The sequence below is a fragment of the Patagioenas fasciata genome, chromosome 8, assembly GCF_037038585.1.
Source record: "Patagioenas fasciata isolate bPatFas1 chromosome 8, bPatFas1.hap1, whole genome shotgun sequence".
Lineage (NCBI taxonomy): Eukaryota > Metazoa > Chordata > Aves > Columbiformes > Columbidae > Patagioenas > Patagioenas fasciata.
The window spans coordinates 30,741,800-30,764,659 of NC_092527.1; the positions used below are offsets into that span (position 1 = coordinate 30,741,800).

The window sequence follows — 22,860 nt, forward strand, 5'->3', positions numbered from 1 at the left end:
ATTTATTAACTTTGATAAAAACCAGGAACCTTACCTCTTTGGAAAGTCTGTATAGACACAAGCTTAGACCTCGGTGTCTGCATTTTGAAGACCTGCTAACTAGAAGTGAGACAGTTAATCCTCATCCTCAGGGAATGAATAAGACTCACCCTCAACCAGTGCTAGTGTGAAATATCTACATGCAGTGTAGCACTGGATTTAATTGTATTATGAGAGGCTTAATCCAGCTGCTGATCTGACTGTTGCCCCAGCCAAGAAACTGATTTACAGATGACTGGTTTCTTCAATTTTTGCACTTGTATCCCTGTCCTTATGTTTCTCAATGAAAATTGTCTGTTCTGAAGAGCTAGAAGAGGTTGTAGTGGCATAACTTGTCTGGATGAGATAGGAAGAGTCATTTGGGACCATTCAGAACAACCTTAGCTTATTGTCCTGGGACCCGGCTGTATGACCAGGCCACCCTGCAAAGCAAGTGGTGCAACCTACATAAAGGCATTTCCAGCTGTGTAATCCAGCTCATTTTCTATTGTGAATTATGTTATCTGTATTATGAGATGCTCAAAAAATGTTAGCCCGTGGTTCAGGAGGCTGAGAGAGTTTGAAGCCCCTGTTGTGGATATTTCAGTGGCAACTAGAATGGGTAAGCCTGGAAGGATTTAGGAGAGGGCTGATTATATGTTTTGTTTTATTTATTTATCTTATTGAAATAGAGCTTGTGGGAAAGAGCTTGGTGGGAAAATGTCACTGCAAAAGAACTGTGTGAGGAATATTAGCCTGAGACTTACTTGTGTTATTTTATGGCTCCAAATTCTCTTCATTCCTTAAGAAAACCAAACTTAGCGCTATTACTTTGACTCATCCATGCAGACTTAAGCTTCTGAAATTTCTTAGAAATGCGTAATTCTCAGATATACAAAATTGTGAAATGCTTGTAAAATACTAACATCCTCTTGTTACTGTTACTATTAGTTTGTATGTTTGTATCTACAAACATACATAGATACATAGAAAAAGTGGGTCCTGACCTCTATTATGTAAATTAGTGTAGATGTGCCAATATTATTCATTCACTTGAGTGTGATAGGGTCATATTGACTTAAACTAATTGTGGATCTGGTGCTGTCTTCTTAGTTGTAGAAGAGTAGCATGTAGAGACACTCAGTCACGTTGTGACTGGAGGTGAAGATGTGTTCCTCAGTCTAGAAGAAGGGACTTTTTGCATTGCCAGACCTCAACTGTCTCAGGTGGCTGCATCTCATGATGGCTTTTGTTTGTTTATTTTTTATTTTTGTTTGGTTGGTTTTGTTTTTATCGTTGCTTTTGTTTTTGTTTTTGTGTTTTATTCTTTTATTCTTTTTTTAAACAGTAAGATCCAATCTTTTCCCAGGAAGCTAAGTTAACTAAATGGGAAACTGGAGTGCTGAGGAGCCTTCCCTGGTGTCAGGCAGGATTGCTGTGGTATTTATGCTCAGGTTGTGTGGGTGCGCTGCAGGGGACAATAACCTTTGTGGGCCACAAGTAGGGAAATTGCAGGTAGACATAAGGCTTGTGGGAGAGGGGTCAGCTGAGGTAGGGAATGGAACATGTTGCAGACAGACTGTAAAATTTGGTTTGGGAATTGTCTGGGATTTTTAATACCTGTCTCTAAGGAACTGGGATAAATTACCTCCATCATTGCCTTCTTTTTAACTACATCAGTTTTGCAAAGATAGTTTGAAAAAGTTAACATGGCTTCTGTTACATTAGAGATGACTCAAGTGCTTCTAATGTCCTTGCTGTCCTGCCTACTCCTGAGGCCAAAACGGGCAGATGGTGTGCCAAAGGCAAGTTTCTGGTAACCCCTGGCCACAGCCACCATCCTAGTGAGCATGAGTGGACACTGATGTTGATATCTTCAACTGGAAAACTGTGGCTTCAGTCACCTCTACCCAACTCTTAGAAATATGAGCTGACCTGCTGTCAGGGTAGTTTGTATTGCCCAAATTGTATTTATTCTTGAAGTCATTGGGAGGACTTCTTTGTCATCCACATCCAGCACAGAAATACAGAGTTTAGTGGTGGGACAGTTCCACAGTCTTCCCTTGACATTTTAGTCAATACACATTTAAGGGGAGTTCCAGTTAAAATGCATCTAATAGCATGGATTTTGAACTGAATCTCTACAATTGCTTCAGAAAATTCTACATTCAAAGCACTTTCCTTTTGCTACAAAGTGATACAGATTAGAATGATTAGCTATTTAAGAGAATCATTACAGAAGCATTTTGAGCTGTAGTAATGAAAGTAGAAAAGGGCCTGGGAAGGTCCTTGTTCCTTATTAATAATCTAATTAATATCTGATTAATTAATGAGGCTTTGTCATCAAAGCTGCCTTTTGTCTATGAGGCTGTTCAAGTGTCCTCTAGACCAAATTTCTTGAATATGTCTTGATAAGGCCATCTCTGCTGAGTCAGTGAAGTGGCTGGAATCAAATCAATACGCTACCTTATCAGGAATACGTAAAACTCTTATTTGGAAAATTAGAATACATCAGAATCAAGAACACGATAAACATGTCAGATCTCTTAGACCAGGGGTGTCAAACTCATATTCACTGGGGGCCACATCAGCCTCATGTTTGCCTTCAACTTCTCCTACATTTTTACAGTCCTAAAATTACATTCAGCCCTTTGAAGGCAACTGTGAGGCTGATGTGGCCCCTGGTGAAAACTAGGTTGACACCCCTTGTACAGTACAAATTGGAAGTGAGTAATGATGAAGTGCAGTTCTTCAGAGTTGTGCAAAGATAATATCTTACATAGATTTCAGAGCCATGAAGATAATTAAGTGAGTGAAGCATCTCCCTTATGAGGAAAAGCTGAGGGAGCTGGGTCTCTTTAGCTTGGAGAATACTGAGGGGTGATCTCATTAATGTTTATAAATATGTAAAGGGTGAGCATCACAAGGATGGAACCAGGCTCAAAAAGATGTTTCAAAAGAAGTTACCAAAACTATTATCTGATTGAACTTCTTTTTCCTCAGTGGGATCTCTGATCTGACTTCTGAATCTTCGTGAAACCTAAAGTCCACTAGAACTAATGGGTAATGGTTCTAGAAGTATCAAGGATGTAAAACCTTGTGTCTGATGGCAGAAAGATGTTTTCTTTAGGTTGTTTTAAATACCCTGGGTTTCTGCTGATACATTCGGATAGTAATTTTTTTTTTTCCCAAGAAAGATCTGTATGTTAAAGATTGGTTTCTGAGACATCCAAGATGAAAGTTGTAATTGGACTTGAAAGACCAGTCATAGAATGATCAGAGACATTAATAGATTGTACAAAGAGTGGCTAAACATAAAGAGGGAGTATTCAGACTGGAAAAAAAATCTGTGGAGAATGTGACAACAATCAGTGAAAATACAATTGGCAGCATGGGGCTCCATGGTTTCAGTCTTGTTAAGTGGTATTAGTGGACTCTGAATTATATTATCAAGTTAAAAGGGAACATTCTTCATACAGCACACAGTTGTTGTGTTGATTACCATGTGACAATGAAGTTGCCAAAAGTTTCCCTGTGGGGTTAGACAGATTTATGGAACCAAAAGCCTACTGATGGCTCTTGTACAGGAAAAGATCATCGTCAATTTAGGAAGTCCATGGTATTGCTGTTGGCTGGGAAGCTGCCCCAGAAAGCAGTACTGTATGCTTGCTCAGTTTCTGTTCACTTCACCAGACTTTCATTGTCATTCTTACTTTTCTTTAGTGGGGTGGGGAGGCAGTTGTCTCTGTACTTTTAAAATATTCTGACTTGACTAAAATCACTCTAAAATCATGGTTGAGTGAAAACAAGGTCTCAGTAGAGCAAATGAGCTCTGCTAAGTGGAAGATTCACAGAGTACAGGATTTCCTTGTTTAGTAAGTAGGTACAGTCCAACATGGCTTCTGGAGAGACCTTCATTGTAAAATTTCCAAATCCAGACTTACATCAGCTCCACAAAGGGAAGGACTGAAGACTGGATTTTGTTTGTTAGCTCCATTGCAGCCATTTTTGATGGTATAGAAAACAGTGCTCATGGTGTCCTGGCTGTGGCTTTAGAAGGTCCTTTGGGATGACCTAGTAAAACTGGTGGGGTTTGGCTTTGTTTGTTTTGGTTTGTTTGTTTGTGTGTGTGTGTGTGTGGTGGTGTTGTTGTTGGTTTTGTTTTGTTATTTTCTGTCAGAAAATTGCGTTCTTCCTTGTGTGTGACCAGGTCAGCCAGACAGCCTTGCACTGGTAAGGGTGGATCCTTCTGGGAGCTGCCTCACTGTAAGGGAAATTAAACTCCATTGTTGCAGGCTGGCAACAGGACCTGGGCTCCTTTGGTTGCCTTGAGGCTGGGAATGAAATAGTCCTGGGGACCTGGCAGCAATGAGCGACACCATGACCATGTTTCTGGGAGAGCATTGTAGACTTGCACCTGTTCCCTGCCTTGGCAGTGGCAGTGGTCACCCTGCCTTTCCAGAGCTCCAGTTGGGAGCGGATTAGCTGCAGGGCCAACACTGTGTTTCTGCCTCAAGTATTTGGCTGCCCAAAGCAAAGACTATGGCTTTGTCTGGGCTAATAAGCAGCCCTAAAAGAGGAAAAGTTGCTTCTCTCTGTTATATCTAAAAACAAAAAAGGCTTTGGGAGTGGAAAATGCTTTACGACCAACAGCCAGGAATTAGTCTGAAATCTTCAACAAGCAAGAAAAGCAACAATCTCCAGGAGTTCAGAAAGGCATTCCCAGAGCATGCTAAATGACAAGGAGCAGCCTCCTGCCCTGTCTGTTAAGTTACCTGGACCAGTTTCCAACATGGTGCGGTAATTATTGTGTGGTTGGCCTGGTTCCAGATTTCAGGAAGAACCCATTTAGTAGTCATTAGTGCAAAGCAGTGTGGTGGGGTTAGTGCTGAGCTGGCTTTGCCTGGGTCTTGAACAACTTAGAGTCACTGAGGTCATTGGCCAAAGGGGTTGACAGCTGGGGCTACCCCAGGGAGTGGTTGAGCTGGACTCTGACTTGGGAGAACTCTCTTCTCAGTGTGTCATAGCTTCAAAAAGGTCTTTATCTCAGGAAGGGTATTTGAGGGGGGGCAAAGGGGAGACAGAAACAAGTTGTTTCACAAGCAATGTAACTCTGGCAGCCTGACTTCTTGTGTTGTGCAGTTGAGCTCTTTGTAGTGTGTTAATATGTGAGCTGTGTTTGAATGCTTTCCTGCAGCTGGATGTTCAGAGAGGTGTACCTGCTCTCATGTCTCCTGGCATTAGGTTTCAAGATGCAGCTTTTTCCTGAGCGATAAGAAGTTTGCTCTCCTTTTGTTGGCTGCTGGTTTTCATGAAACTTGTAGAAACTTTGTTCCTCTTGGGTTTTTGTTTCTCTGTCAAACTGGGAGAAAATTGACCAGTGGGTAAAAACAAGAAGTTGTTTAGAGGATATGGAGAGGCAGGCACACTGCAGGCAGACAGTTTGCAGGCACATGAGAGGAGAAGAAAATGTTAATCTGGGCTGCATCTGTTTCTGTTGCTCTCTGAAGTGCACAGAGAATCAGGATATTCTCCTACTCATTAAAGTGGAGCTGTGCCCCCATGCGGTTCTCGGTGTGGGGCTGTGGGTTTATGTGTACTGAGATTCTGATCTGGAGAAGAATGCATAAGCTTTAGTGTCTTAGGAAAAAGGCTGAGAATCTAAAATCAAAACCATACCTGCTCCTTCTTCACAGACAGTCAGGGGGAGTCACAGGCGCAGAAGAGAAACCCCCTGACAGAAGCGCTGGTAGCATGTGTGCTCCAGGAGGTCGACTTGTCCCTCCAAGCCATCCAGTGCTGGCATTTGCAGCTCTTTTGCTCCTGAGAGACCGATACATATTTTATAGATTATCTCCATAGCTGGGTATCTGAGACTGCAAACAAACAAAACCTCCTTTCTCTGCCTGGCACAGCCCTGAGATGGAAATCATCTGAGAGGAGGACTCCTCTAAAAGTTATTTGGATGACATTCTCTTTGCCTCTCCACACCTCTACTTCATATCCCTGGGATGTGCAATCTTAGCGCAATATTAAGATTAATTGTTTCAGGCCTATTTGTGAGATTCACAGGGAAGCTCAGGCTCAGAACTAGAGGAGCAAGATGGATCTTGTGAACTCTGGGTGCAATGAGTTATGACCAGGTTTTGTAGAGAGGAGCTTCTCTGCCTGGATGTGCCCCTTGAGCCCTGCTCTGCCAGGCAGTGGACAGCGCTCAGAGCAATGGTTAAAACACGTCGTCACCCATGAGGAGAGGACAGTGGAACCAAGCAGGTGATTTTCTTTCCCAACTATTTATAATAGCATACAATTATGGGAGAATTTGCAGTCTTCTGGTAAACTAATTACATCATAAACCTTGCTTTTCCAAAGGGAATATGTAGAATTTGATGCCACAGCCTGCTTAGGGAAAGCCCACATTTATTTGGTTATATGAATATGACACTTGTGTTGCACTGGATCATGTCTTTCTTCATGTTAACCTAGAACAGCAAATAGATTCTTCCTCATGGCTGGTAGGAAATGCTAGTTATAAAAACCAAAATCTGAATTGGAGTAGACAAAAGTCCATTCAAGACTGGACTACCCCTTGAGTGTTATTGCCTTTCTTCGGGCATTGACAGCAGCTTGGTTTGCAGGATGGAAAGCAGGATAAGAGGGGACAAGGCAATGCTGTAAGGTCAAGGTATGAGGACATAGGGAACAAAATGCATGGACTGAGCTTTTGCAAGTTTGATATGTATAGCCAGAGTCCATTCCACAGTGTAACAGTTTCTGTGGTACCAGTGGTGTAACGAGGTACAGCAATTTGGTTTATGACAGTATCGTTAATAACACTTTTATGTATACATAGGTGTGTCTGTGGTTAGAAGCTATCTGCAAACTTCAACATGAGGCTGAAGGCAATAACAGCCTTCCAAGATGATGAGACTCCAATGATGGCTTCAATGGAGCAACCCAGAGGAGAAGCAGCCAGGCAGGGTCAGTTGCTCATAAAAGGCCCAGCCAAGGTTAAAGCAGCCATTTGGGGTACAACTCATGGAAAGAGTCTTTTATATCACTGAATCATTGTCATTTTGATATAACTACAACATTTCTTCTTCTCTGCTCCTTTAATGATATGCTTTGAGGTGAATCCTATTCTGACCAGAGGAAAAGGAGAAAACAGGGTATCCAGACTGCTTGTAGTGCCAAGCAACTGTAAGGACATGGGGGCTAGTTAATTTACAGTTAGAAGTCTTTGACTGCAAAGATAAGTAATTAATGATGGAGAACGGTTCAAGTTAAGATTAAAAGCTGAGCCAGACTTAGGTTGCTAGAATTAGCCAGACAACTTTTTCTTTTTATTTTTTGTAAATACTTGTTCAAGAATTAGGCAGTTTGGTGATAGGAGTTTAGTAGGTTTGAGTATTGAGCCATACACTAGATGATTATAGAAGCTGAAATGGCTACTTGTGGGTGCTTGCTTTTTGAAAAAATGAACCATTACCTATGCAAGCTTTCAGTTTCTTCATCTCTAGAATAGAGATAATATTTCCCAGTATGGCCCTTGGGACTTCGTTAGTTTGAATGGATTAACATGAGACAAAAGCTTCAGATTCTTTGGATAGGGAAGTGCTGTGGAAATACAGTATATTATTGTGATATCCTTTGAGACATTTCTGTGAAGCCAGTGGTGTCTGTCATGATAATAAAGAAAGCCTTAGAGAAGCTAACAGAATAATGATCCTACTTCCTTTCTAGCTATTCTTTGAAAGGGCAAATGCAATGAGTGATAATGGTTTAATGAGAAAGAGTCATTAGGGCATCCAGCCTGCATCTTTAGAAGTGCAAGGCATTTTGGGAGATCTGAAAATGACTGGGAGAACAAAACCAAAGTAGCTTTGTCAGAATATTAAACTATTATTTGTATTCTCTTTGAATGCTGATTGAAACCAGTGATCTCTTTCCCTGGCTGGTGGCTGGTACATGTGTAGTCAAGAATGTGGCTGTTCAGAGCTTTGGTGCTGTTGGAAGGGTGAGGTCAAGGAAGTACCTCAGTTTTTGCCCTCTGTGTGTTCCCCTCTGCTAAGAGCTTAGTGTTACTTGAGGATTCCTGACCTGTTGAATTTGCATGTATAGGAGGCCTCACGTAGTGGAATTAATTGGCCTGGATCATTCAGTTTTCTTAACTGAGCTGCCTCAGTTTCAAGGTTAGCTGGAGGAGGAAAGCTGCTAGTTTGTTTTTTGTGTGGCATTGACACCTAGCAAGACAAGAGCTTCAGATTCTTTGGATGGGAAAGTGCTATGGAAATACAGTACATTATTGTAATATCCTTTGGGATGTCTCTGTGAAGCTCAGCAAGTACCAAAACTGTGCATTAGTACAAAAGAGTATTAAGTGTAAATAGAGCTAGTATTTAGCTCCCTTTCAGTATTAAATAGCTAAACTAGAACACAAGCAAGTTAAGACTTGAAACACCCCTGAAGGCTGAGTGTTCAAAGCAGGAAGGTTGGTTCATCCATTTAAGGAAAGAAGTGGTTTGCAAAACATTTAGTAATTGTGACTGAAAGATGCACGGAAGAAAGTGTGTTAGAGCCACGTCAGTGATAAAACAAGCTTTTGACTTCTTGGGTCCTGCAGCTTGGAAGCCTGAAACCTGTTTTTTGCGGCATGTCTCTTCTGCTTTCATTCTGGACTTCGCCAGTAGCAATAAAACCAGCAGAGGTGGGTACAGCTTCTGCCATCACTCAGTTTTTGCAGCCACTGCAGTGGGAGCCTGGAGCTGCTGAGCACAGCAGTTCTGTTCACTGTGGTGCCAGAAGGGTGACTTGGGCCATTCCTCTGCCAGACAGGCAAGGAGCAGAGGATTGGTCTCAGGCAGAACCACAAAGCTGCAGATGCTGGGGACTTGCTGAACTTAGAAAATCAGAAAATTACTGGGGCGAGTTACTGGGAAAGGCACAGAGTTGCTACATGTTCTCTAATAATCTGTATAGTAAAAAGCGTGTGTAGAGAGGAGGGCTGGGGCCATGAATTCTCATTCTAATAGAATCATAGGTATGCCCAGGTAGGCTTTTTGTCAGGGTCTTTTCTTGTCCGCCTGATAAGGATCGTGTTTGCTCTGTCCACATGATAGAAGCTGTGTACGGTCAGAGGCCAGGCTTTCTCCACAGTTTGGAGGCAGTGGGTGGGCTCTTCATGCAGGTTGTGACACCACTCCTAAAAACAAACTGGTACTTATCACTCTTCAGTTGTAGGATCCTGTACTAGGTAGCTGTTGATTTGTTCTGGTAGGAAAAAATATTGGTTTTTTTAGGAAAAGCAGAGTACAAAAACACCAGAGAAACAAGCAGGGCAAAGTGAGGTTTCCAACATGCCCACAAATGAGGAGGAGGAAGAAGCTACAGAAAACCCTCTCTGACGAAGCAGTCCTTTTCCCCAGTCACGAAAGGGTAATGCCACCCCCAGATCATCTGCTCCTCTGAGGGGGATTTGCTAGTGTGGGGGCCTGAATCTGTCTTTGTAACTCAGAAAAATTAAATTCCTGGCACAAAGTAGGATGGGGGTGACTGAGGACTCAAGATACCAGTTTAGGTACATTTTTATCTACACACGAGTTTAGCTGTTACAATTCTGAGCCACATTTGGATCCCCATCTCCAAGTCAAAAATCAGCCTACTTAAATAAAACTGTTGATGAGTTTAATTTGGATTCTTCTGTTGGATTTATCTAAAAAGAGAATTGGTGCTAAGGATGCTGCTGAAATCAGTCCTCTGATGTAGATATCATTTGGAACCCCTACCAGCACACAAGAGCAGAGCCTGCCCCCAAAATCCATGTTCACGGGTGCACCACAGCTCCCCAGGTGTGTAAGATCAATTGATGCAGAGACAGACTCCACCCCAAAGGACTCAAGTTTTCTTCTCTTTTCTGCTGCCCACCCTGAATGAAACACAAAAGCTCGAGTTTTAAGGGTAGTAAAGCTGAAGCTGTAACTTTGAGCACCTGTTCACACAGTCCTTTCCTTCCCATCCCCTGAGCTCTAATAACTGCAAACTCTTTTTGTCTCCTCTTTTCTCCAGGTCAACAGACTATGGCACTACCTATGAAAAACTAAATGACAAAGTAGGCCTGAAGACTGTGCTGAGCTACCTTTATGTCAGTCCCACTAACAAGAGGAAGGTAAGGGAGAGCCATCAAGGTGGTAGCTATAGAAACTAAATTACAGCATTCTGTTCATTCTGAGAGGAATTATGATCCTAAAGTGAGATCTGTTGGTAATTCACAAGAGCTTGAATTTGCAGTCTAAGTTGTGCTAGTGCAATTCCATGAAATCCAGTAGAACTATGCCTGTTTTACTTGTGATGGGGATGAAGTGCTTTATCTCCTGCTGAATGTGTTGGAGAAATAAAAGGGTTGCTTTTATTTGCTTCTGCCTGTTATACCTTTAGAGAAGCTGAACTCACACAAACATTTCTGGCACTCTTGCTTACACTTTGGCTAATACACCTCTCCCTGCCTTCTCTATCTCATTATAAGAAGTACTGAGTAAAACACATTTATTTCTGCATTTGACTGTTTTTTCCTCTTTATGCTTTCCCTAGCTGGAAATTGGAGGTAAAGAAGTAAATGACATTTTCATTGGTTGCATCACGTAAGGGGGCTGAAAGCAGAGTATGCCTGGGAGAGTGGGTGGGAGACCTAAGGTTTGATTTGAATGTGTAGGAGAGAAGATGAGGTCATAGCTTTCAAACCCCCTGCTCATGCTTCCCACGTGATGCAATTAGGGCTGCAGGTGGCTCACAGAGTGCAGCCCAGGAGTTTCTACTCAGTGCCTTTTGGTTTAAAATTATTGCCTGTGTTGATTAAAAGAACATAGTGGGACAGAGATGCTTTCAGCCACCCACAGAAATCAGTGTGGGAGGGCTGCAGCATGTCGCTAATTGCTGGCAGGGGAGTTGTGTTTGGATGGGTGCAACCCATTCCACTTGATCACTTCCAAACTGCCCATCTCCATCAGTAGGTTTCCAAACTAGTATCTTGATACTTGTACTGCTCGTATTGCTGCTATTGTAGTAGTGGTCAGTCTACACAGGTTTCAGGATTTATGTTTGTTTGTGTGTAACCTTAAGGCAGCCAGAGCCCTGATTACTATTGACAACCATATATGTGTATGTATAGAGGAGAGGAAGAATGCAGTGGGCAGGCCACAGCTTATATTTTTTTTCTGATGCAGAAGCTGAATTCTCACTATAACAACCTTGACTTTTTCCTGACCAAAATGGAAGGAAGATGTTTTGTAATGAGCTTTCCTGGCTTTCACACCCCTCATATTCAACATATTGGCCACTGAAGAGTTAATTTTCCTCCTTCTGTTTCCAGAGCAACTCTGCCCACCCAAAATCAGAGGCAATATGCTCAGTTACAAATCCTACGTCACTGGTGTAAAGTCTCACTCACAAACCAGAGTATTAGGATATACAATTATCTTCTAGCAATTTCTCAAGCTATTGAGCTTTACAGATCAGCAGTCTTTTTTTGTTTGTTTGGGTTTTTTTTTTGAATTAATAACACCTAAATTTCATCATCTAGTGGCATGCACACCTATATTTACCTGCTGTTTTATTATTTTGGATGACAATTTTTAAGAATTTTTTTTTGGTGTTACATCTTAAGGAACTGATTCCTGGACCTGTCTGTCTTCCTACTTCTCCCTACCTAAAAGCCTTTTGAAATTGAGAGACAAGCTGTAAGAAAGACCCATAGGAAACCAGCTTCAGTGCTGGCTGCTGTGAGAACAACTTGTTCTTCATTCTTCTACCTGTTATAGATGTATGGACACTGTTACTGAGCATGGTTAAAGAACTGATATGACTGAAACCAGAGCTGACTCTGCTGCTTTGACCATCTAAGCAATTCCAAACATCCATACAGCATTTGAAAAATACCTGGAGAAGGTGTCACTGGGTTGGAGCATCTGGGATTTGCTGAATTCAATATCAGGTTTACTGTCCACCCACCCCTTACAGATTCATGAGGTTGTGAACTGAAAAAAATGAACTTGGGATGCAGTCTTCTCAAAGTCTCTCTGGGTGAATGCTGTTATGGTGTCCTGCAGGGTAAGCATTATGTTTTTTCTTGATCTCTTAGAGAATAATGAATCACAAAGCTACAGGTGAATTGCAGCCCAGTAGAGAAAGTCTGGATCCTTGTGTTTCACCTCTAACAGCGCAAGTGCTGACTAGTTGAACACGATGCGGTGATGTCTTGTGGGTATCAAAGATTGTCTTTGTTTCAGGCAACAAATGGAGGGGGAGATATCAAAAGCAACACATTCACAGGGCCTTTGCACACACAGTAAATCATGCAGACACTTTCCAGGCAAGATATCCTCTCCTGAGGCATTAGCTCTCAGGTACTGATGGGACCCTGCACGCCTCGCAGCTCCTGTCGATTTGTGATGGCTTTGCACACTGTTGCTAGCCCTGTCAGCTCATTAGCGCTTAGAGGATTAGCAGTTACTTGGAGGAGGGGAAAAGCTTTCCATACATTCGTTCCTAATTGATTTACTAGTGAGAAGGATAATTACCTCTCAGCTACCCTGCAGAACTACAGTGGGAATTACCTGTCAGATTTCTTTGAAGGCCCAAAATGCCTCTCTTCAGCTGTTAAATAGGAATTATGCATTCAGCCAAATGCCAGTTATATAAACATCATTTACCTGAATTGTGGCATAACTCTGGGCTCACTTAAGAGGCAAGAGGATTTAAACACTGGCTTTTTTTCTTTCTTCTTTTAAAAGAAAAGCTTTTTATTTCTAATTTCTTAAAAAAAAATAGTGGGAATATTGTAAAATTTTTGGAAGCTTCTACTGTATTTTACTGCTCAGTGCTGTCAGGTCATGGTGGGACACTGATTTCTCAATACCAACATCTCTGCTTATTGCAATATGGGGGATCAGATAAGGCCAGAAATGCAGAAACTGAGCAGGTGGGTGAGGCATGGCTACAACCCATGGTCTGGGAGCCTGTGTCATTCCCCTTCCTGCCTTGTCCCAATAAAGCCATGCTTGATGCACACCTTACCCTCCTGCATTATGTCACCCCAACACCTTTTTCTTATGAAGAGGATTCCTTTCTGGAAGAAATATTGAGCTTAATGTAGGAATAATTTGGTGAGATTCTGGAACATGTGCTACATGTGGATATGAGATTTGATGACCTAGGCCTTAAAATATTTATTTATTTAATTCTCTTTGGGTTTTATTCTGCTCCCAACAAAGTTAATGTCTGTGCAGCAGCTATGTAACGCTGATGCAAAAACAAGTCCTCTGTTAGTTTCATGTATCACTTGCCTTTATTTTTCGAGCTCAAAACTTTTGTTTCAGTTTGGCTTATATGTTTAGTCAATTTTATTCATTTCATGTTATCTTTACTCTTCCTCGTAAGCTGCTCCTGTGTGTGTCTCCCATCCCTAACAGGAGAGCCTCAAGAGGGTGTTTGATGTTACTCCTGTCTGTTTGGTGTCCTGCTGAGTATTGACATGTCTTTCCTGACACAGCAGACTGACAAATGTTGGAGCAGCCTGGAAGCAGCTGGTTGATCAGTCCTGCCCCTTGCTCCTCAGTGAAACACATCAGGCACTAGTGTTTGTTGGTGAGCAAAATCACCACGGAGAGATCATGGCTTTATGCCTGAAGAGAAAAGAGGCAGCTGAGAGGGGAAGAGTTGAAGAAATACAATCTCTCTGGTCATCATGGTGATAAATCCAGGCCAGCTGGAATTCTCCCTGGGTACTGCTGGCTCTACTGGTGTTTGGCATTTAGAGGCCAGGTTCAGTCTGCTGACCCAACCTGCTGATCACCGGTTTTGGGCTGTCCAATTCCTAGACATCACAAGAAGGTATTTGGAAAACACGCTTTGCCATTGTCTAATTTGAGGTTTCAGCTTTGCAGTTATAATTAAATCAATATAACAAACATCCAAATACTACAAGAAGTCACTGAGAATACTTCTTCCCAGCCTTGATTCCTCTTGCCTGTCAAGTACCATTGTGAGTGATCAGGGCTAACTTGGTGATCTGAAAGCACCCATCGTTTGAAATGAGACCACCTCAGGGTGCCGACATAATGAAGAGTCAAGCAGGCTGCAGCCCAATGTGAATCCGTAGCCTCTGGCTGCACCAGAGCAGAAATTCTTCCTGCCATGAGCCGAGAGTACTTCATCCTCATGTGGAGCAGTCATGCTGCTAATTCTCATCTCCTAAGAACTGACGAGCTCAGGGTTTCATACCACTTTGTAACTGTGCATACAGCCTATGCTGCTGGGAGCTGCAACTGCCAGACTTGCATCTGCTCTCCTGCAGGTGCTTGGGCTGTTTCTTCTTTCACTTGCACACTAGGGGCTTGTATTTGGATCAAGAAAATCTACATTGAGTTCTCATTAATACTATGAAATTCCAGGTGATCATTACATGGAACAGTCAGACAGCTCTGAAGGCCTGGGGGCCATGGCTTTCTGAAGAGCTGTTTTGGGTCCTAGTGAGAAGCCAAGTGCGTGTGGTTTTGACACTTCCACCACCATGAAGATGCTCTAATGGGCAGAGTGTATTCCAGGACACATTTTCCCCTTCAGTGCATCTACCCACCCAGTTGTTTGCCTGAGAGGCCACATGAGCAGCATCTGCTTTGCCCCATTGACCCACAGATTGCAACAAGCCTGATAATTCTGTGGTGAACTTCAGAAAGGAGAAACCTTCATATTTGTTTAGCAGCACCCCTTCTTTACAGTTGAATGGGATTTAAGGGCAGATGGCTGAATGCTCAGAAAAGCTGAGACTTGCAAAAAAGCATAGCTTTGGCTTTTCTCCTCTATAGCCTCTGGTCTGTCTTTAGGGATATGACAAAGGCTGCTTACTGTCTGCTGGGCAGAGATCTCAGTTCCCTGCTGACCTTTAATTTAATGCTATATTTTGGGCATTAGTTACATTTTACTAGAGGCAGATTTTCACAGCAGTGTGGGAATTAAAATTGTTTATTTCTTGCAAAGCACTAGGTGGAAAAGCCTCTTCTATTTTAATAAGAACATTTCTCTTGACTTTTTAAATTCTCGTTTTCTTTCTACCTCTTTTTTCTTTTTGGTTGTTGAAAACTTTCTGATAGAAAATTGCATAATTTCCACAAAAAATTAACCCTGTGATTTTTTCACTAACTGCCTGCACTTCAAAATGGCACTGCTTTGCAACTGAAGTTCTGCAAGTCCCTATTCTCTAGCATGGGTTGGCCTGCTGGTTGAGATCCCTTATCTCAAGAACATTTGCCTTCTTCTTGATTGACAATAACAGGATTCATTTTAGAATTGATGCCTCATGGAGGGATGCAAAGTCCTTCCGAAGGGTGTAGAAAGAAGAATGGAAGTCCCATATATCTGAAGCACTGCTCCTTGAAGACACTGAGGTGCAATTTTGAATCTCAAGGAATTGTTGAACCGTAGATTTCATGCGTTACTTTTTCCATTAAATGTTCTGTGAAGAGTGAATATATTCTTGGTGAAGGTGGTGTGTAGTTGAAAACCCAGTTTTCACTTTGAAACTTTTATTTCTGCCCTTGGGATTCCTGTGGAGGTTGAGAGGATGGGGTTAAAAAGCACTTAAAAGAAAATGGAGAGAGGAAAAAGGAAGTGAATGACAACTCTGACAAAATCAAACCAAAAAGCACTTGCCTGTATAGAGTACTGCTCAGATGAGATGTGGATAACCAGGAGGTCCTGATTGCATTTAAGATCTGAGATGCCAGTTGTGATGTCTTAGAAATACCTTCCTTCATGAATTTGCTTTGCAGTTCAATTAGGTGCAGTCACATTTAGTTTTCTCCTGTGCTGTTACCATCGTTGTTGTAGGTGATGACTTGAAGAATTAAAAGGTCTGAAGTCTTTTATGCTGACTCTCTGCACAGAAATATCATCCAGGTGCAGTGACTGAAATGTGGATTCCTCCATTTTTCCCTTATACCAGAACTGAAACATTAGAGATTTTATTTATAGATAGACCTTCTAGCTAAGGGATTTGAACACTAGTTGCAAACAGCAGAAAGCAGAAATAAAGTTACGGTGCTCAGTTAAAGAGCTTTGAGAAAATGGTTTTGCAAACTAGTTTCCCAGCTGTCATAAAGTCAAAATAAAGGGCCAGTCCAAATCACTGAAGCTATAAAAGCCAAAGGCATGTGGCACCTCTGATACCTAGTCATGCCTCTGAACTTGGCCTATCAGAATGAGAAAAGTTTAGAGGTATTTGGACAGTCAGAAGCTCTGAAAGCGAAATCTAATTAGATTTGTTTGTTTCTGTGCAGCTTCTTGGGGATGAAGCATGGCAACTGTTTATGAGCTGGCAGAGAGCAATGCTGCGTTGCAGTTCAGGTTAATGAAGCAAGAATTTAATTGTGACTGTAATATTGAAACTGCAGAGGAATGCATTTACCTGACTGGAAACTAGCTAGCACATTGGGAGTGACACCTCCTGTTACAGCAGTTGGAGATCCTAAATGAGTGCAAGTCGCCTTGACCTCCTTTTTATTTCTTCTTGCTTACTTAGGGAGTGATTGAGAGCAAATCCTGCCCTGGCCTCATGTATCTCCAAAGGGAATCCTTCAACTGCGATTGGTGCCTCAGGGCAGAACCATGGTCCATTTGATCCCAAAGGGAATTCCACAGCATTTTGTTCTCTCCTTACTCATCAAATGCTGATGATAAAGCAGTGGTTCCCACATGCACCTGATCCTTGCTAACCCAGCCTGAACTGAGCTGCCATCCTTCGCCACAGCTCCCATTAGTCATCTGCTGCTTTTCCCTAGGGTTGCATCCCAAGATAACAGTGAGAAACTGAGCTCTGGAGTATCCAAAGGCCATTTGGCAGATGGAAGGTTTAGTTGGGCCCTTTTTCCTTATTATACTGACACTGTGGTGAACAGCATGTGTTGCAAACTGGCACTTGCTGGTAAGATCTCAGGGAACATACTTGTAACACAAAGGCAAAGGGGCTGAGTTAGAGCCACAGGGCAGGAGTGATAGAACCAGTTGTTTCTATTGTCTTTCATCCTTGATCTTTCCCTGCAGCCCAGTGAAATACAGTTACTAAAAAGCTCTTGGTTTTGCAGCTGCCACTGACAAGGCCTTAATTACCTGAGCTGCAAATGGAGTTGTAATTATCTCTTTGTGCACCCCTTCTCTGGACCTGTTGAGCTGCATGTGATGTTCCTGTGCTTCTTGGCTCTCCAAAACCCATGCCAATCAGTCCAGAGCCTGCATGGGCAGAACCTGCCCATTGCTGTACAAGAAAGGCTGTAGCTCTAAAACACAGCACCTGGATTAGGTGAGCTCAGATTTGTCTGCTCTGGTTATACCAGTGGGTTGTACAAATGTGACTGTGATCTGGTTAACATCTCAGTGTATTCTGTGTCTTAAATACATTCCAGGGACAGTCAATGTCAGTCTCCAGAGCTGACAATTTAAATAGGAGTATAAAGGTGGGAGAAGTAATATTTTTCTTCACTTACTGGTGAAACAAAGATGATATCCACAAGGTCACCCGCAGAATCAGAGGATGTGTGACATGACGTGTTTTATCTATGAGATGGACTCTTGCGAGCTGTTGTCCATGGGATTCTCTCTACTTTTCTGATGAATTCAGCTTGAATTTGTCACCTAAGAAAATAGAAAATTTTTGTAAATGTTTGCAGAACCATGACCAGAAACTGTGTGAAAGAGATCTCTTGAGTTGCAGATGTGTTGTAATACCTGGAGAAAATAATGTAGGAATTTCTCCTTTTGAGGGGATTTTTGTCTCTCTTAAATTTAGAAAAGTCATATTTACTCTGTAAGTTTCTCTGACCTTTCATACATAACAAATATTGTTTCCTGATGCTGACTTAGTTTATTAGTGATTTCAAACATGGTTCAAGATCAATGAATGGAAGATGTTGAGGTGTAAAGGCAAAATAAGGGTGTTGTTAGAATACCCTTAATGTATAGGATCTTTCTCAGTATGCACAAATAGGTTTATTATTATTATTATTATAATATTTGGAGATTGTGCCTTCCTGTGGATCTTTAGTCAAGGGGTTCCTGTGCAAGGGTGCTCTGCCCTGCTGCAGCCTGGGGCTATGGGGCCTGGCATGTCAGATGTCACACTAGGACCTGACCTGACCTATGGGCTCCTGTGCTTAAAGAAAGAAGGAACTACTATCTGTTCATTTACAGATTTTAATGTTACTATTTTTGACTTGACAGAAATCATAGAGATAAATGAAGGTTGTGCAGCATCTCTGGGATGTGGGATGTGACCGTTTGTCAGCACATACAGCACAGAATTGGGACCCAAGCTTATGAGAGATCCCCAACAGAAGTTTTCTGCTTTCTTAAAAAAAGGACAATCTGATCATTGTACTCCAAGGAAGGCTGACTCTCAGTATTGGGTGAACATGCAAACTAGAGATTCTTTGGGCTTTTTCAGTTAATTCTCTGAAAAAGTAAATGTATTAAAAACTAAAGAAACAAAAAACCCCAAAGCCCACTGGACCTAACACACTGCTCATCAGCTGTTTCTAAAAATAAACACAATTGAGATAATTAACAAAAGGCTCACATATGGCACTATTTAATGAGGACAGAAAAAAGAGGGTTAGAAGTGAGATGGGTTTCTGTTTATACCTATATTAAAGATACTACATTGAAACACATCATTTCAATGTTAATGAAGGAAAAAAAAATCATATATTATGAAATTCCAGAATTGAGTTTGCCTGTGTGTGCCTTTCTGAATCTGCATTTCATGTCTTTGAACTTATGCATTCCAAGAGCTTTTACTTGCATTTTTCATAGGTTTCTGAACTCATCTAATACATATTACTGCTGAAGTATTGAAAGCAAATGGAAACCTAATGCAGAATTTCATTAATAAATGTAGAAAATAAAATGAGGGTTAAGTTGGCTTTATTAAAAATGTTTTGTTAAATAAATTTCATTTTAGTCTTCACAGATATTGCAAGTCTGGTTGATAAAAGTAAGCATGTAGACAGAAGATGTTTAAGAGAAATAAGAAAAAAACAGACACTTGCTATTGCCATTTATCCACCAAGGAGTGGAACTGTGACCCTGAAATCTCTGTTTAGATGCTGTCTGTGGCTTTGGGAAAAAATTGGCCACTTGGATGAAAGCAGATATAGATTTTAGGGAAAGGCAAATCAGAATTCAAACCCTTTTGACTTGGCTTACTTACCAGGCAGACTTCCCTGAGATTGCTTTGTGTGCAAAATAGAGTAGGTGAGCACTGTTTGTGGTGGTAAATGTAGGTATCTACCACTTTAAACATACAATTCCCTGTCCCATCATCTTTAAAAAACCTAAGATTGATTGAAGAGAGTGTCATTGCACTTGTTTGTCTACTTGAATGGCTGTGGAGTCAGACTGTGAGGGGGAAAGATGGGAAAAAAACAAGCCAATATTTCAGCTTTGTTTTTCTATGACTTGCAAATAATGTTTTGGGAAAAAAGGCCGGTTTTTGGGTAAGAGTCACCTTGGCAGGATACTGGTGCACATCTGTGACAGGGCTTCTGTGTCTGGCTTCCAGAAGTCAGCCCACCTCTCCTGTTGCTCTTTCTGATTGCTTCACCTTGAATCGCTAGAGTCAGGGTCCTGCACAGCCTTAGGGGATGGTCTGAGGCTGTAAGGAGAGGAGATAGGGTAAAACTGGAAAGGTCACATACACTTTTAGATCTGGACTTCCCAGAGCTAACTGCCAATGTCTAATAATGAGGTAGCTTGCTCTCATTTAGCTATTAAGTGTTAAAGGACAGATCAGAAGTTACAATATCCACTAAAATAAAGCTGCAATTTTGCCGCTCAGCATGGTCATTGCTTTTGTGGAGCAGTTGGACCTGTGTGAGCTTTCGGAGTGCCCTGTCTTGGCTGCTGGGAGGAAGAGAGGCTGCCTGTACTTAACACCCAGCCTGTCAGCAGAGTGAGCACAGCTGCAGATCCTGATGTAGGGCAGGTTTGTGAGACCTCCTTCCTTTCTCCACCCTCCCTACCTCTCTGTGAAACATGGCCACCTCCTTTGCTGCTGCAACTCCAATCATATATTAATTTATGAATTATGAAAAATGAGGTAGTTTTGAATTAATGAGAAGGGGAATGGTGCTTCACAGACAGCGGGGTAATCAATCAATAATAATGAGTCAGCATGTCCTGTTATTAAAGAGGAGGAAAAATAATAGAATGGGTGGAGAGCAGCTCTTGGAAAAGGGGCAGGTGGGTCCTTTTGAAGACTGCGTAATGGTCTGACCTTGATCTTTCATGATATGAGCTGGTTCATCAGAATACAGTTATTTTTCTTTAAGGAAAGTAACTGCCCTGCCAACCTCAACCCTCAAACCCAGCAATGTTTAGCAAAATGTCTTTTTATTTCATTCTTTTCCAAAGTGAAGAATCAGGAAATCCAGCATTACTCATTGAGTGAATTCTCATTTTTAGTAGAATAGATGAGCAGTGTCTGCAGGGTATGTGCTGGCAGTTGAAGGGTCGGGACCCCATCTCACTTTCTGCCATGTGTGCACATCTGCCTCTTACAGTGTAAGTGCAGTAGCTCTGACTTCAGCTCTGATGTGATCAACTCTGTGTAAAATGCTTTCTCCTAAGCAGCACTGTGGATCTTTTTGCCAGTTTATACCTAAAACAAAGTATCAGGGTTGTGCTGCAGATAAAACCTTTGTCCCTGTGCTGGTTTGATGAAAAACTAGTTAATTTTCCTTCATGCAGTTACAAACCTTTCTTTTTCATAGCTAGCATAGTCATTGTTTGGACTTAGTTTAAGAACAAGTAAATAACACCACATGACAGAGTTAATGTTTTTAATTGTGCTGGTCTGAGAGCCAAGGACAGTTCTGAGCACTCTGCCCACAGGTGTGAGGTGGCTAATAAGGGAGGCATGTGTGTGCATGGAAGGATATGAAAAGGAAAATATGTCATTTTTTCCCAAGGCTGCAAGGTATCAGTGACCCTCTTGGAACAGGACATGGCAACTGTGTTTCAGAGACACTGGTGCAGTTGCTCACCTTCTTGGTGTGTAATTGCAGACAAGACTTCTACCATAAACCTGCAAGGACTGTATCACTGGAAGCTAATTTTGCAGATGTAATGGAAAACATCAAAGCCAGTGAGCTTGTAGTTGTGAATCCTGTTCCTGAATCCTGAACCTTCCAATATATTGGGATCCCTGACATGTGAGTTAGTGTGTGGAGCTTGCAGCCACAGCTGGGTGCTACTGCACAGAGCTCTGCAATGCCATCATGTTTTGTAACTTTAACCTTTAATTTTTGGGGGCCTTAGTCTTCAATCTAGAAAATTGATAGACCTTCTCCTACATCCTCGGCTTCCTTCAGTGGGAGGCTGTTAAGAAGAGAAGTGCTTTAGGGACAGTGAGTGACATGACTAATAGATACCATGTTAGTAAATTGAGATAGATCATTAGCATCTGGTTGTGAGCATTGATAAAGCTGACTGTTGTCTATGTTCTCTCTGCAATCTGTCTAAAAAGCAGAAAAATAAAGTGTGTAAGCAGAAGAGAAGCAATGATGCATTTAAAATTGTATTCAGGTTTAATGGCCTCAAGGGAGATAGATAACACAATTTTTATTTTTCTAAAGAGTCATGAAATACTCTACTGTCCTCAAATAAAGTAGACTGCTGTATATGAGCTTCAGAAGTTTCCCTCCATGAGTAACTATCCATGCACATCTCTTTGTTTTCTGTAATGGGGCAACTACTGTGAGTAAACTTATTCCCACATATAAGTGTTCTCCCAAGTGAGACCGATAATCAGAGGAGTGTTTTTATATAAATGATGTTCTCAGTTTCAGCAGCTGTGGTGCACACAGCCTCTCTTTACTGATAACATTATTTTCTGTAACTATTTCTGCTTACATGGTAAGTTACCATCATGGTGAAAATTATGTTGTATTTCTATAGAGAATAGCAAAACTGCGCATTTACTCAAATAACATATAATTACAACAGTGAATGCTCCTTTTGTCTTTCTGGACACACAGTTTGAGATCAGAGCTGTTTCGTGTCACTGGAAAAAGCTGGTGACCACAAAACAATGTGTCAGATGTTGTGACAGTTAGGGATTTCCTATGTAAACCAAAAAGAGTTAAAAGGCATCATGCAGAACTGTACCATGCAGAAATACCAGACTCCAGAGCAAAGCATAATATACATCAGAAGCTTTACATTTCCCTTCTCCTGATTTGGTGTCTTTTTTTCTGGTGGAAGCACTCATTGTTGCCTAAGGCCATCAGCTGGGATTCCTTCTCCTTCTGGTTCAGGCCCAGTCATGGACATGCTGGTCAAACTGGTTATATCAAAACCAGCCGTAAATGGTGATGCTTATAACCCATCTGGTGGTTCATAGAGGGGACTTATGCGTGAACATGGTGCAATATGGAAAAGCCATTGGCAAATAGCTGAACAACACACAGCACCAAAGTGGTCTCAGGAAGATGGGATGACTGTGGCAGAGGACTTTGTTCTGATGATCTGTGGGGAGCTGGAGAATGTGCAGCTATAACAAGAGTATAATGGGATGGAATAACCTTGGTTAAACTCTGCCTTGCTGTGACAATGAGGTTTTACAACGAAGCATGTGGCTGTTGCCAATCCGTCACTCTTTGCCAGGTCAAACACATGCTTTTTGGATGGCTTCCATCCCCACTGGCACCTGAAATTTAACAAGAAAATGCTTGCTGTGCCTTGTAATTAAAAGTGAAAAGTACATGTGTCCAGTGCCAAAAGACAAGAGAACACAGGGAG

General features: G+C 41.7%; 1 protein-coding gene across 1 annotated transcript in view; it reads left to right on the forward strand.

Moving 5' to 3' along the window:
* SORCS3 (sortilin related VPS10 domain containing receptor 3) overlaps positions 1–22,860 on the forward strand; it is a 293,201-nt gene that overhangs the window by 121,397 nt on the left and 148,944 nt on the right. Inside the window, exon 3 of the mRNA XM_065843270.2 lies at positions 10,084–10,183. Coding sequence (XP_065699342.1) covers positions 10,084–10,183 — 100 coding nt within the window. The remainder of the gene's footprint in view (positions 1–10,083; positions 10,184–22,860) is intronic.